Below are 15,310 nucleotides of genomic sequence, written 5' to 3'. Positions count from 1 at the left end.
AATAATTTTAGCACAATTTTACTTACCAATAATAGCCCATGGAAACAGAATTACCTAACCAATCATAACCCACCACCTTAACTGATTTACACCTAACAAAATTAATTATACAGCAGACAGGAGCAATTACAAACCAGACAGAGAATATACGGAAAACAGTATACAGAAAACAGTAGAAAAGTGAAGACAGTCATCAGAGAATGGTGGTTCCACCTCAGCCATTGATAAGTTGTTGCCTGCCAGACGAAATGCTGTTAATTAAGTTTTCCTTACCCATCTTGTGATCTGTTTAACAGTGGCTGGCAGTAGGACGTGGTCTTCTTCTTAACAGCCTGATATGCTACTATTGTGCTGAAATGTAGATGGAAAGTGAGTATGTGACTTCTAGCTTTACAGTTAATGACTGCTGCTCTATAGTCTGGCTGCAGACAAGCTATAGGCCTCCCAAAATGGCTAGAGAAACCATATTGGTTATACAGTTACAGCACCTGACAGAGGGTCAGAAAAGCAGCTGGAATACAGAGCCCCCCTGCACGCACTGATAAACCACCTGCCCTCCTGACCACGTTCCAAGTTCTCCTCTCCAAGATACCCTACAATCCGGCAGGGGTGGAGGTGGGGGGTGAAGGGCAAAGAAGCCTTTATCTCAATTCCAAGACATGGCTCCTGCACCATCAGGCTGCCAATCCCATAGTTTGATTGCTACAGAGGGCAACTATAATAAACCACCTGTCTTTGTGCTCCCTCCCTTCCTTATCAGACCCTGGCCACACCTGCACCCCTTTTCTCTTCAGAGAAGTCTGTGTTCCCTGTGTTTCCCTAAATAAAAATACATGATTTCAGCACAAAAGAGTCTTTAGTTATTGTACCCGGCTCCATCTTCTTTGGAATCCCACTTCAGGTAACTGAAGGCTACTATCAAATCCCTCCTTATTCTCCTCTTCTGCAGACTAAATAAACCCAGTTCCCTCAGCCTCTCCTCATGAGTCACGTACCACATCCCCCAGACCATGTTTGTTGCCCCCTGCTGGATTGTCTCCAATTTGTCCTCATCCCTTCTGTAGTGGGGGAGGAGGCCCAAAACTGGACACAATATTCCAAATTTTCCAAGACCAGCATCTGATGAAGTGAGTCTGTGCTCACGAAAGCTCATGCTCAAAACTTTTCTGTTAGTCTATAAGGTGCCACAGGACCCTTTGTTGCTGTTACAGATCCAGACTAACACGGCTACCCCTCCGATACTCAATATTCCAAATGTGGCTTCACCAGTGCCAAATAAAGGGGACTACGCACTCCCCTTGATCTGCTGGCAATGCTCCTACTAATGCAGTCCAATATGCCATTAGCCTCCTTGGCAACCAGGGCACACTGTTGAGTCATATCCAGTTTCTTGTCTACTATGGGTTTTTTCCTGCAAAACTGCCTCTTAGCATGTCAGTTCCAGCCTGAAGCAGTACATGGGATGCTTCCATCCTAAGAGCAGGACTCTGCATTTGGCCTGGTTGAACCTCATAATTCTTCCCTTAGCCAATCCTCCAGTTTGACTAGGTCACTCTGGACCCTATCCCTAACCATCCAGTGTACCTACCTCTCTCCCCTCCCCTTCTCCTCATTTAGTGCCACTTGTTTCTCAACTGTCAGAGTGGGTCTTTCTGGTATTACTGTGCATCAAGGCAGGAGAAAGCAATTCACTAAGTTCCATGAAAGCGGCCTTACCCGTGTGAAAATTTTACAGCCTCTGGTCGTCATCCCACCTGTCGGTGCTTGCTTCCTGAGACAAGAATTGGCTTTTCACTGTATCACCACGCTCAACTGCTGCCAGAATACCCCAATTGCTCCATTCATGCAGTTCCTGCATGTCTGTGTGCACGGCCTTCTCACATGCAGGCAGCTCCTGACTAGACCCTGGACAAACCACAGTATAATATGCGAGATGTTTACAATGGTTGCCACAGCAGTTTGCAGCTATGTGGAGTCCATGATTGCCATGGTATGGCACCTACGCAGATAACTAGGAGGAAAGGGCATGAAATGATTGTCATTGCTTTGAAGGATGGAGCGAGGGAGGAGTTAAGTGCACCATCAAAGGCTGCTGATGCGTAGTCAGAACCACCTGTTTTTGTCCAATCAGGTATTGGTAGCCCAACCCAGAATTCAAATGGGTGGTAGAAAGTGCGGATGTCTGCCCACAGTGCATTGCTGTTAAGATTTAATGGTAGCCATCATAATGCGGACACACTCCGTCGACTACATATGCTTAGTGAGGACACGCATTTATAAAATTGGATACTTAATATCGACCTCAATAAATCTGACCTAATTTTGTGGTACAGACATACCCTAATTTGTTTAAATCTGTTTTTCCTTTGGCATGTGGAAATATTCCTAACTCTGAAAAAGTGAAATGCAGGGATGTATTTCTATTAAGTATGATCTTACATCCTGAACACTTGCAGGTGGAAAAGGAAATATTTCTTTTTTGCATACGATAACACCACTGTAAAAAAAGCTCCCTCAGCAAAAAACTGAGCTATTTTGCCAGATTTGAAAACTAGTAGCAGCAATATCATTTTGTCCAGTGCCCATCATGGCTCATATTTTACAAGGTGAATTTTGGCAATAAAAAAATAAAAATAAAAAAATAAATAAAATACATGTCTAATATTTCTAATTAACAAAAAGTTACAATACTCTGGACATTGTTAGTTATTACGGTGTTAAAATGCTGACACTGTATATTGATCAGGTTTCTTTACGTAGCCATTTGTGGAATTCCCCTTAACTGTTTGCAATATGAGCAGTGCATCCTCAGACAATAGCACCAAAGTAGCTTTTTTTTTTTTTTTCAGTTTGTCAGTCCTGAATACTCAATATTTTACTCTGAATGGCCTCAGACTTAGTATTAAGTAAACAGGCTGTGCTATGTTGCATGTGTATTCACAGATATGCTGGGCTGAACAGATGCCACGGTGGGTGCGAGACCACCCTGAGGAGGGATGAGGATGGGGATAGGGAGAGAAGGAACTCCACTGCCCCAGGTGCAGGGCCCAGGGCAGCCCCCTGATGCTGCAGGCCCTGAGCAACCAGGGCAGGGATTACCTTGGGCAGAGCACAACGGTGGTGGCAGCCGCAAGGGGTCACTTCCCTCATGCCCCCACTCACCATATGGGTGGTACAAGTGGCAGCCTCCTCTGCTCTGCCCATTGTGCCCTCCCAGCTCACTGAGCCCTGCTTCTCACCACCCGTGGGAAGAGGCTTCTGCCCCCGCCGCCCGCAGAGAAGCGGGTCTCAGTGGGCCAGGAGGCTGCAGCACAGCAGGGCGGAGCAGGCTGCCGGTGGAGGCCAAGGGGAAGCAACCCCCTGCGGCCAACTCCTCACCCCACCGCCTCCCCTGCTTGGCCCCAGGTCCGCCTCCTCTGGCGCCCAGCGTGGCTGTGTGGGCCCAGATGCGGCTGTAGCTGGACTGCCTGAGTGCAGACTCTGCACCCGGACGAGCAGGATGTTGCTGCCCTGCCGGAGGCCGCGGGAACGGGCGGCTGCAGGTGGGCCAGAGGGGCGGGGCTCCGTGCAATAGCGCGCGGAGCCGGGATCCGCGCGTCCGGGCGCCCCTCTCCGCGGACCGAATTAAAACCGGGCCAGGGTTCCGCGTCACTCACAACGGCGAGACGCCCCCGGGCGGAAGCCAGAGCCGGGGTCCCCCCCCCACGCGTTTGTGCGGGGCGACGCGGGGAGCCGGTCTGCGCCCAGGCCGTCAGGTGGGGCGGACGCGGGCTGTGCGCAGCGCCGGGCGGGGCGGGCTGCGCCGAGCCGAGCCGAGCCGAGCCGGGAGCATGGCGGCCGGGCCGCCCGCGCGCAACAAGCCGGACAACACGGCCTTCACGCAGCAGCGCCTCCCGGCCTGGCAGCCGCTGCTGTCGGCGGGCACGGCGCTGCCGCTCTTCTTCTGCGCGGGCCTGGCCTGCCTGGCGCTGGGGCTGGGGCTGCACTTCTCCTCCGCCACCATCCGCGAGCTGGAGCTCGACTACACGGGGGCGCCGGGCAGCGGCCACAACTGCTCGGCCTGCGCTAACGCCAGCCGGGCGGGGGCCGGCGGCTGCACCTGCTCGCTGCTCTTCCTCCTGGACGAACCCTTCCCGGGGCCCGTGTGCCTCTACTACGAGCTCTCCAACTACTACCAGAACCACCGGCGCTACGGCGTGTCCCGCGACGACAGCCAGCTCAGCGGGGACGCGGCCGCGCTGACCAGCCCGGCCTCGGAGTGCAGCCCCTTCCGCGTCGACCCCCAGGGGCTCCCTATCGCCCCCTGCGGGGCCATCGCCAACAGCCTCTTCAATGACTCCTTCGCCCTCTACCATCTGCTCAACGGCACCTTCCAGGCCGTGCCACTGGACAGCCGGGGCATTTCCTGGTGGACAGACTCCAACATTAAGTTCAGCAACCCGGAACCTGTCAATGGCAGCCTGGCCCTCGCCTTCAAGAACACAGCCAAGCCCCCCAACTGGCCCAAGGCGGCCTACCTGCTGGACACGGCCAACCCCAACAACACCGGCTTCATCAACGAGGACTTCATTGTGTGGATGCGCACCGCTGCCCTGCCCACCTTCCGCAAGCTCTACCGCCGCGTGCATGAAGGCAACTTTTCCTCTGGCCTGCCCCAGGGCACCTACCGCATGGACATCACCTACAACTACCCTGTCCTCTCCTTCCAGGGCACCAAGAAGGTCATCTTCAGCACTGTGTCCTGGATGGGTGGCAAGAACCCCTTTCTGGGCATTGTCTACTTGGTCTTTGGCACTGCCTGCATCCTCACTGGCTTTGTCATGCTGGCTGTCCATATCAAATACCAGAAGCAAAACCAGATGGATGTTGAATAGAGACCTGGAGTCCAAATGCCATCAAACTTTGGAGGAAATTGAGTTCCAGACTGAAACTTTGCTGCTAGTATCTGGGCCTTATTCGTCTCTTTCTGATTTACTGGGTTTACTGTCAACTCTCACCAATGTAAGTGAGAGGAGAACTGGGCCTTCCCTGTCTGTAATGGGCTAGATGAAAGCTCTATCGCCTTGCTACAAAACTCTGGTTAAAACTTTACAGGCTCAGCTTATTTAAACTGGATGATAAAAGCATCGCTTTTTGTGTATATCCGCGCAGCTAAAGGATCACTGTCAGATTTTCTTTTCACCCTGCGCAACTAACCAATATGTCTAATGATGACACCTTAGATTTTTATTTTTTACTTTGAAGAGTGGCAGAAATTTAACCCGTCGTGCTTCCTGTACTATTTTCCTCTATCTGCTTTTGTCTTCTGTCTTTCTAACCTTTTGTTTAGCAATGGAAATGAAGCTCACTAGTCTCTGTTTTAAAAACAATCTACTGCCAAATTTGCAATCCAAATGGCAAACCACTGTGCATGATAGCTTGAACATGCAACTGAACTAGAATATCAATAAACAAACAGCGTCATTTAATAATAAAGTTGCCATTTAGGTCTCACAGGATTTTTACAGGTACCATATTTGGGGCCTAATTATTGGTGCCTTTTTCTTTAAAACAGTAAAAGGGACATTTGGCAATACCATAGCAAGACCAAAGATCAATGTGACAGGTTTAGCAGAAGTGAGCTCCACCATACTGCTTGAGCCCAAGAGTCAAACATGTCCATAAAGAAGAATCACTTTGGTGGTGGTTTTTGCAGTTGGCTGATACTTACAGCTAACAAGCCAGTTGTCAACTGTTCTGAGTTCAGAATTTTTTTTCTTCTCTTTTTGAAGAGGAGAAAAGTATATTAGTCCTTCACTGATGTGGAAAAAGTGGAACTGGAGTTCTCCAGAAAGATAAACTTTAGAGGTTGATGTTAATCCTTAGCGAGAAGCTATCATGTGAGAGATCAGATTTAAGTTGTAACTGTGCTCCAAAACCATTTCTTTTCTATCTGTCCTTCTCACTTGGGCTCCTATTGGTAGCTGCAGAGAAAATAGCTTCTCCCTTCTACACAAGTACTTTACCTGTGAGCATCTTCTGAACACAGTTGACTATTGCTGGTGCAGTCCATTTATTTTTCACTTGTCAAGCCCCTGTGGCAGAAAGCTTTCTCTGCAATAGATTTATCTTTTCTTAAAAAGAGTGGGAGGATTGTGCCTTGCCCATATGTTCTTTTTCTAACAGATCATGACATTCTTAGCAATAGGTAACTTTTGACACTAAAAAAAGTCTTTATAGCAATAAAATTGGCCATCCAATGCTTATCTAAAATGTGTATATAAAGTTATTTTATATTTTAACTAAAATCATGTACAAAAATAGTGACTAACAGACTAAGTAAGGAAAATAGTTTTGTTCTCATATGTATTTTCCTTAATGTTTAATATTTTGTTTCTGCCTTGTGAGGGTTTGTATTCTTTTGTTTGTTTGTTTGTTTTTTTTAAAGCCTCTTTAATTAAAGAGTTGAGTTGAAAACAAGTTAAAGTGATGGTAGCCTTGGGAACCATTACTTGACAGTGGTTGCTTCTGAGATGATGAATCCTTATTGGATGTCTGAATGGCTCTGGCATGTCGATGTCTAATTCCTAATGTAATGGCTCACCTTCTCACATCTAGGTATATTGGAAGTTTTGGGGCAAGCGTGGGCAAGTTGGGTGAATCTTAATCCAGAAAATTGTCTTGAAGATGAATTATAAATGCAGGCGTATTACTACTTTAGGTGCAGCATCTTGTATGCTGGTGCTCTGAATTGTATGTCAGTTGAAACTTGAAAAGTCATGTAAAGCTTTAACCAAATTGCTTTTAGTTCTTTGAATATGCTTTGGATTGCGGTATATGAGTCATTGTTTGTCTGAGAAATGACTTTCATATTAAATGATCTTTTTTTCCCTAAACTCCTGTGGAACTGGGTCTGTGGAATGCTGCAAGTGCACGAAAAGCTTTCATATGAACTAATATAATAACAGTGTGTACAGGGAGTGTATGGAGCGCATTCTGCTTTGTTTAACCCATGCAAATACCATTGAGGTTGCAAAGGTATAAAGTAGGGCTGAACTGGCCCTTTCTTCTGTTAACATTATTCATGCTAACTATTCTGTTTATTACAAAAAAAAAAATCGGACTGCAGGGCAAGTTTTTTTTAAATCTGGGAAGTAGTCTGTAGGATGCAGCTACTGTATACATGACTTCATTTTTTCTTTATGCTCAGAAATGTTAGATCTTCTGGTCGTGAAACAGATGCATCACCCCACAAACCAGTAGTGCTGCTGGTTTTGCTAGTATCTCTTTTAAGCTTCATAGCCAATGTGGATCTTCTGGAAGGCAGCTTTGAGTGGAAAGAGCAAGCTCGATTTCCATAATGTAGATCTTTTTAATGGAAAGTGTGGATCTATTTGTGGAAAAAACTCTTAACTGCCTAAACCTACTGTGTTCCACATGCCTTCCAAAACCATTCACAGAGTGCAGGCCAGCTGTGCAAAACAGCCTTGAGGAGTAGTGACTGGAGTATACATATGGCTGAAATGAAAGAAAACTTCATTGTAGACTGCAGATGTGATTCTGTGGAGGCTCACCTCTGGTGTGATCAACATAAATAAGTCAGCCATGTTCTGATTCTCCTCTTTATAAGAGGCTGTTCTGCATAATTTTCTGTAACTGCTACTTGTCCATACAGTATCTTTATTTCCTGTGTGCAGAAGACTTCCTCACTAAAGAGTGTGTAGCTTTTACTCTCCCCCCACCCTTCCTCCCTCTGTCCCCCACTCCCAAAAGAAAGAGTAAAAGAAATACTTTTATTTCCAATTACCACCAAATAGATCCCTTCCAATTGAAAGGAATTGGAAACCTCCTTTCTCTTCCCCGCCCCCCCCCCATGCCTGTCCATTTGGATAATTTTATAACTAACAGAAGAAACTGGCAAACAGCTCATTTCCCTGTGAAGTCACAGCCAGGCATCTGACAAGGTGGATGCATATTGAATTACCCTCAGAGGGGAAAAAAAAAGCATGTGTTTTTTTTGGTTTTTTTTTTTCAAAACTTTTTTAAACTAAAACAGGTTATTGGGAAGTGTCCATAATTTCAGTCAGAGTGCTCAGGACAGTGAAGGTCCCAATGACTTCACATCCCCTACCCCCACTAAGATTACGTGTTCTATATGGCGAACAGCAGGTGAACTTGTAAAGTATCCTTGTGACAGTTTCATTAGGTGGCGGATGAAGGGTTTTGATCAAAGTTCATAGCTTACATTTATGATGCACAATGTAAGGATAAACAATGTGTAAAACTTTTCTAACAACTTTGTGTTCACTTACAAAACCACTCATAATGCTAAATCAGGAAAAGAGCCTTTCTCACAGTGGGTGAGCAATGGTTCTCATCGGTATTTTGTTTGAAATTCAGTAGCCTTATTTCTTGCACGTGTCCCTTTTGTGAGCAAAAGTAACTGCAGCAGTGGTTCGTCATCTACGCAGCGACGTGATTGCCTGTAGAATACGAAGTAATTGTAGGTTCAAAATTTTGCCAATAGTTATTTTGCAAGTGCAAGAAAGAATCTGTGTCTTAAAAACTGAACTGATTTGTTTTAAAAAGACGGAACTGCAATGTTCCAGGGACAGCTGGGTTAATCCAAAGGTTGTGCTAATTGCTTGGGTTGTGATTGGATTTTCAGCACAGCAAGAGAGTGATGGTGTTTGGTGTTAAAGATCTTAACTAAGTTTCAAAACAAATTTTATTTGGAGAGTGTTTCAAAGTACTACATTGGAAGAAACTCTTCTTGTTCTAGTTCTTTTAAATTCTGCATTAAAATGTTAATTCTGCTTGGGGGATAATTCAACATATCAGTGGAGATCAACTCCATTTTGAAGGTCACTTTAAAGGGGCCACTTAACTCCTTTCACTTGCTATACTATAAAATATAACTTTCTGTTTATTCATTTTCTCCTTTAGGGTTTGGACAGTTTAACTAGGCTTGTCAGTTTCACTTGTGGCTTACAGGTGCTTTCTAATGAAGATCCCTTTCCAGGTATCCTGCCTTAACAGGGTGCTCTTTGTTTATCTGGAGTTCATAAACCTGCACAGAGAGTTCATCTGAATAAGGAAAATCTGTGCATATTCCCACCCTGAGACTATTAGTAGTATAGGAGGAAGGCTTGAAGTTCTGGCTAACTGTTAACCTTAAGTGAACCAGAAGAGAGAGTCTCACGTGCCTGCCAGTGCAGAGGGGAAAGGAAGCGTGTGCTGGGAGTCCCGCTCCCACTCTGCTCCCCCATAACACCTCCTCCTGGCATAATCGTGCCCTTACTGACACTAGCTTACTTCTACTATAGAAGGAACTCCTTTGTAAGAATTGCAGTGATATCTATTCTGAAGATATCCATCGCAAAACCAATATTTCAGTTGAGGAAACTGGGTAGTTCAGTGGTTTCAGAGTTAAACCTCAAGTCTATGCAATCCAGTACATGTAAACTGTCACCACTACTGCTCCTCAAATGCATCTTTTACAGCATCGAAAGTCAAACACACGTTGTAAAGGGTCACAGCGAGTTTTAACCTCCAAAGTGTCATTGTTTAAAAGCTTGTGATGAGATGTATTTTTACAGAATCATGGGGCTGGAAGGGACCTCAGAAGGTCATCTAGTCCAGCCTCCTGCTTCAAGCAGGATTGACCCCCACTAAGTCATCCCAGCCAGGACTTTGTCAAGCTGGGACTTAAAAACCTCGAGGGATGGAGAATCCACCACCTCACTAGGCAACGCATTCCAATGCTTCACCACCCACCTGGTGAAGCAGTTTTTCCTAATATCCAACCTACACCTCTCCCTCTTCAACTTCAGGCCATTACTCCTTGTTCTGCCATCTGACACTACTGAGAACAGTTTCTCACCCTCCTCTTCAGAGCTCCCCTTCAGGGAAGTTGAAGGCTGCTATTAAATCATCCCTAAGTCTTCTCTTCTTCTGTAAACTGTGTCTATATTACTAGTATTTATATAAGCTTAGTGTGAAAAATATCAATTACTGTAATTTACTAGTGTGAATCAAGCTCCAGAGATGCAGGGAACTTTATACATTTATCTAATTTGTCATTCTTCTTAGTTAACCAAAGTCAGTATTCATGAGGGAACAGTGGTTTCCAAATGAGGAAACCAAGAGAGGAAGTGTGGAGTCTTGTTACACTAAAGCATCAGAGAATATCTGTTGGTTTTGACCTCTTTGTGTAACATTTTTCAAAAATAGCAAAGATTAATGAACTGTTGCCACTGCAGGCTGAACCTCTCTCTTCTGGAACAGTCTCATTTGACAACATCCATAATCTGGCATGATTTTAAGTAGCTGGGCGACTGATTATCATGGGTGTGGCCAAGTTTTCTGTGCTCCCATAAAGTTTTACAGCCACCACTCCTGGCTGTCAGTGTTCTGTGCTGTTATTTAGCTGTAATTTACCCCTTAATGTCTTGAAAGGCTGCATCTACGCTATGATAAATTCGAATTTAAGGCAGTTAGCTTGATATTACCACCTGATTGTCTTCACTGTAAATACCATTAGCATGATTTAGGGAACACCTAATACCGAGATTACAAAATCGCAGTTACTGGATGGGTATAGCGTCAAGCATGAATTCAGAAGTTTGATTAAAGGCCAGTGTGGCAGTGTCACATCTTAAAATCGAATTTATTAGCCTCCAGATATGTCCTGTATGTAACCCACAATGCCCCTCTCTGCTCCACTCTGGCTACTTCTCTCCAATAACAGGAAGACTGAATTTCCAAGCAGGAGAAGCAAGCCTTTTGCTGTAGGCTCATGTTTGTGTGAGAGCCTAAGAAATGTCTGTCTTTGCTATTAGCTCTGTGAGTGCATCTACCCATTACAAACAGCCCCTGCAGGGAGTTTGTCGTTCTGTCTCTACGCTTTTTTTTTTTTTTTTTTCCGGCACTGCCTGCCACCAGCCATTGCACCACGTGATAGCGAGGCTGTGGTGGGGGTTGTATTTGCACAAGATGGTGAGAAACTTCTCAGCAGTTTTCATTTGTGTACGAACACCCTTCCCTCCCCCACAGGCTCCACTCAGTCTGGGTCTTTCCTGTGCTCTGCCACACCACCTAGGTAGCCCCAGCCCAATAAAAGGATGTGCCTGCCGTTGGGAGCTGACCATGCTCTGTGTTGTCGATAGCACGTGTTTAGGGTTCCAGGGGCAGGAAAGATATTCGTGGGCTTGCGGCTGCTGTGGGGAAATCTTCCCAGCAGCTAAGATACTGGGAGGTTTGCTGCCACCAGGGGGACATCTCCCCCTGTGGCTAAGGGGCTTGCTGACGTCGGGGGGAGGAAACATGGGGGGGAATAGTTCAGCCACTTCAGCAGCTGCAGACCAAAGCACATGCCCACACCCCGCCAAAAATATTTTCGGGAGCTTGCTGTCCATTGCAGACACCTTCTGGTTTTGTATTTTGGTGATAAGATCTTTTTGCTAATATCTGTTAGCTGTTTTAATGCCTTGACCCCCTCAGAAACGTGTGTGTGTGTGTGTGTGTCTAGTTGAGATCCCTGTTTGTGTTATAAGTTCCATGTATGATATGTCACTGACATCAACCGTGTTGGCAATGTCTGTGTAGTGAAGGGGAAAGTCAAAAATGCTTTTTTCCTACACTTTTCTATTCTCTTTCTTCTAACTTTACAATACAGTCCAGGTCCTTGCATTATTTTCAGGGATCACATGCAATGATGGGAGTGGGGATGTTCAGTGGATGGCCCGTTGAGAGCACAGTCTTTGCACAGAAGCCTTACAGTGTACTGGAAAGCCAAAGACTCCCCCCATCAGTGACTCTCTTCTGAAAAACTTCCGTTTTCTCTTTCTTCTTGCTTTTCAGGGTCCTTGGATTAGTTTCAATAAAGTCAAAAATCTTTTTTCCTAGACTTTTTTTTTATCCTCTTTCTTCCAACTTTGAGGGTCCATGTATTATTTCCAGAGATTGACATCATTTTCCCACATTGCATTTTCCTCATTCCCCTCCCGATCCTTGAAAATATGCCAAAGACCAGCGAGTATACCCAGCATGTTACAGATGAGGGAACTGCAGGATAGGTTCCCACAATGCACTACTGCAACAGCCACTATTTGCCAGTTTGTGTGGCAGCAATGGGTCGACTTTGTGAGGAGCATGTGGGAAGTGAGGATGGTCAAATTTGAACTTATAAATTCCATAATTACAAAATCATTATTAATGAATTTGAATTTATCTTGTAGTGTAGATGCAGCCTAGGAGTCCAGTAAGCAGTGGAAGTGTTAGTAATGTGCTAGACAATATTGACCTCCCATGGTCCAGCAAATTCATTTGGCATCAGTGAGGGCCTAAGGATGCTGGACGAGAGAGGTTCAACCTGTAATTTTGAAAATGGAGCAAGGCAGAGGTGTGTGTGAGGATTGGTGTGTGCCTCCAGCCAAGTAAATTCATTATTAAATCATGCAGACATGAATTGGAATTGATGTTGAGATATTCAGGCCTCAAAGGCGGTAGAGGATTCATGAATTATTTTTGGTAACTGAGATCCTCCACCTTGCTGCCAGTCACACGCTTCCTGTACAGTTTCTTATTTCCACCTGCCTTTGAGTCACCCAAGATATGACAGTATCAATCCCACTTCAAGCTCAGCACGTCTAAAACACATTTATCTTTCTACCCCAGCCCACTCTTGGTCCAGCTTCTTCCACTTTCACTCATCTTCTCCTATTCCTCCCACATGCATGTTCTTGGTGAGTCTTGGGACTTCACATGCCAGCAGTCTTGCTCATCTTTTCTCACTTAGGCAAATGAGATCCTCCTTTGCAGACTCTCCCCACCACTGTATTCAGAACCCTGCTTCTAAGGTCATCTTTCTGTCCCTGCGCATGTCCACACTGTGCTCATCAAACATTCTCACCGACTACACTTCTCAGATGCACTTTTTCCTTCAAAGTCCTGCAGAACTCTGGCCACTCTTGCATTCCTGCACACATTTTATACTGTTGTCTTTCCCTTAATTTCCCCACAATGCGCATAGACAAAGTGAAGGCCTAACCAAAAGCCGCCCCCGCTTTGCATTGATTCCAGTGGCTTTTTGGCGAAGGTCCACAGTGCATACGTGGAATCACACAACTGCTGTTAATCTTACTTGGTAAGTATGCACTGGTACGCAAGTTTGTATCAACAGCTTCATTATGGAGTGATGTCATTTTGAAGTTAAATGGAAGAAGAAGAAAGCTCTACTTAAAATGGGCCCTTGCCTGACACTAAAACCTGTTTTGTTGCCTGACAGGAAGAGGAAAGACTGTCAGTGATGACCAATCTCATATTTGTGTGAAAAGACAGAAGAGTATTAGCATTTTAATCGCTATGTCCCTAGCAGATGTCCTTTGAAGACACAGTGGTAGACAGTAGATATACAAGAGGTGTATTGGGTAACTGAATGGTCATATCAGCTTCCACAAATTGGGAACCATTTTTATTGAGCACTAGCTTCTTGAAGTGACTATTAGAAGATTCTCCCCACACCAACCCCTTTAGAACTTTTTAAAATGTTCCAGTATAAAAAGTTACACAGTAAATAGTAATTATGGCAGGCACACTCAGCAAGTATGTTTGTGCTAAAACTGTGCTTTTCATTACAGAGGAGATTGTTCAGATGTTAACAGGAGGAGAACATGCCAACACAGCATCAACAGCCATGAATCAGAGTAACTGTTGTCTGAGAGAGAATTTCAGAATATATTAGGGAAGCTATGTGTGTACTATGTGCAGTTCCAGCAATCTCTTACTATTCGGTAGGCTTACACTAGATCACTGGTGATTGTTAAATATTTCGGGACCATGGGTGAATCCTCATGGCCAAATGTCAACTTGAACAGTTCATTTTACTTGCAGTTTTCATTGAATATATCATTCTTCCCTTCCAGTCTTTCGCTATGTGACCACATTGTGAATTGTTAAACCATTGCAATTACTACATTTCACACTAGCATTTCAGTAGTAGGGTAAAGTGATCTACATATGTCTCTTGCCTAGAGCAGTGGTGGATTCACCACCCCTAGAAGTTTTTAAGTCCCAGATTGACAAGGTCCTAGCTGGGATGACTTAGATGGGGTTGATCCTGCTTGAGGCAGGGAGATGGACTAGATGACTTCCTGAGGTTCCTTCGTGGCCTATGATTCTATGAAATCATGGCTCATGAAATGCCTTGTGAGTTTTGTCTCACAGGCAGAATGCTAATGAAAGTATTTAAACTCAGGGTTGCTGGGATTGTTGGCAGTAATTGCCTCCCAAGCCAGATGCTAGAACGGTTTCAGGGGGTGCTGCTTTGTTCCTTCTCAGAATAGTAAACCATTTGATAAGTAGATTACTCAGACATACTGTTGTTTTATGTTGTGAGGAATACAGAGGTATCTGAGCTCAGAGTAAAACTGGCCCTTGATTGAACAAGTGTTGTAACAATCAATTACAAGGTAATGCAACTGAATTTTATTGTTACTTGGCAGTGCTGAAGGAGAGCCACATCTGCTGAATAACAAGCAGCCACTGAAGACATTTTAATAATTTTTAAATACAGTAATCTTACTAGATGAGTCTAATGGTTGAATGACTAATTTATTTCCCTGGGAAGAATTTCTTTTTAACTCCAGAGGTATGTGGCAAGACCTGTCCCACAGGCTACAGGCCATTGCTATAAATAGAGGCAGAGAGAGTCACCTAGTTGCATCTGGTATGTACACACCCACACCCTCCAATAGTGGTGTCTGAAGAAAACTCCATTTTTTTGGTAATCTTACTCACCCTTTAACGTAAGATTGGGACTAATAGCAGGTTTACATTTACTTTGCCTGTGTTTTTTGTGTCATGTATTTTTTCTAGTGCTGATTTGTAATTATCTACTTAACAATACACACAAACTAAATTAAAAGAGATTCTAGTTTGCAAGGTCCAGCATTTCCAAGTCACGGAATACTAGAATTAAGGTTATCTGTGCATATTTCTGAGGTGAAGAGCTTCGCCGTCTCCTGGGGATGATAGAAATATCCATGGAGTTTTCAGCTGTTTCATATGCCTACCATCAGGCGAATTTATTTTAATAGGTGATTCAGCATGTGGCAGACAGGTGAGACGTCTCAAGAGAAGTGGCTGAACTTTGGCACAGCACAATAAAGTTTGCTTTCTAATTAGTACAGGATTCCTTCCTTAAGCTCTCAGCCTCCTATGATTAAGTGTTTTGGCTTAATGCAGTAAATCCATCTCTTCTCCGTGTCAGCTGGAGTGTCCCTCCTTCCAGCTTCTCATCCAGTCACGTTCTCTGTCACCCCAAACTCTG

General features: G+C 44.8%; 1 protein-coding gene across 1 annotated transcript; it reads left to right on the top strand.

Moving 5' to 3' along the window:
- The first annotated feature begins 3,077 nt into the window (after nt 1–3,077).
- Nucleotides 3,078–6,869, top strand: TMEM30B (transmembrane protein 30B). The gene has a single exon (XM_075008495.1). It carries the CDS (start codon nt 3,831–3,833, stop codon nt 4,872–4,874), a length of 1,044 nt encoding a protein of 347 aa, XP_074864596.1. The 5' UTR covers nt 3,078–3,830; the 3' UTR covers nt 4,875–6,869.
- Nucleotides 6,870–15,310: the final 8,441 nt, after the last annotated feature.

Source organism: Carettochelys insculpta, chromosome 14 (genome assembly GCF_033958435.1).
Source record: "Carettochelys insculpta isolate YL-2023 chromosome 14, ASM3395843v1, whole genome shotgun sequence".
In the NCBI taxonomy this organism is placed as follows: Eukaryota; Metazoa; Chordata; order Testudines; family Carettochelyidae; genus Carettochelys; species Carettochelys insculpta.
This window is presented reverse-complemented; position numbering and strand designations above follow the sequence as displayed.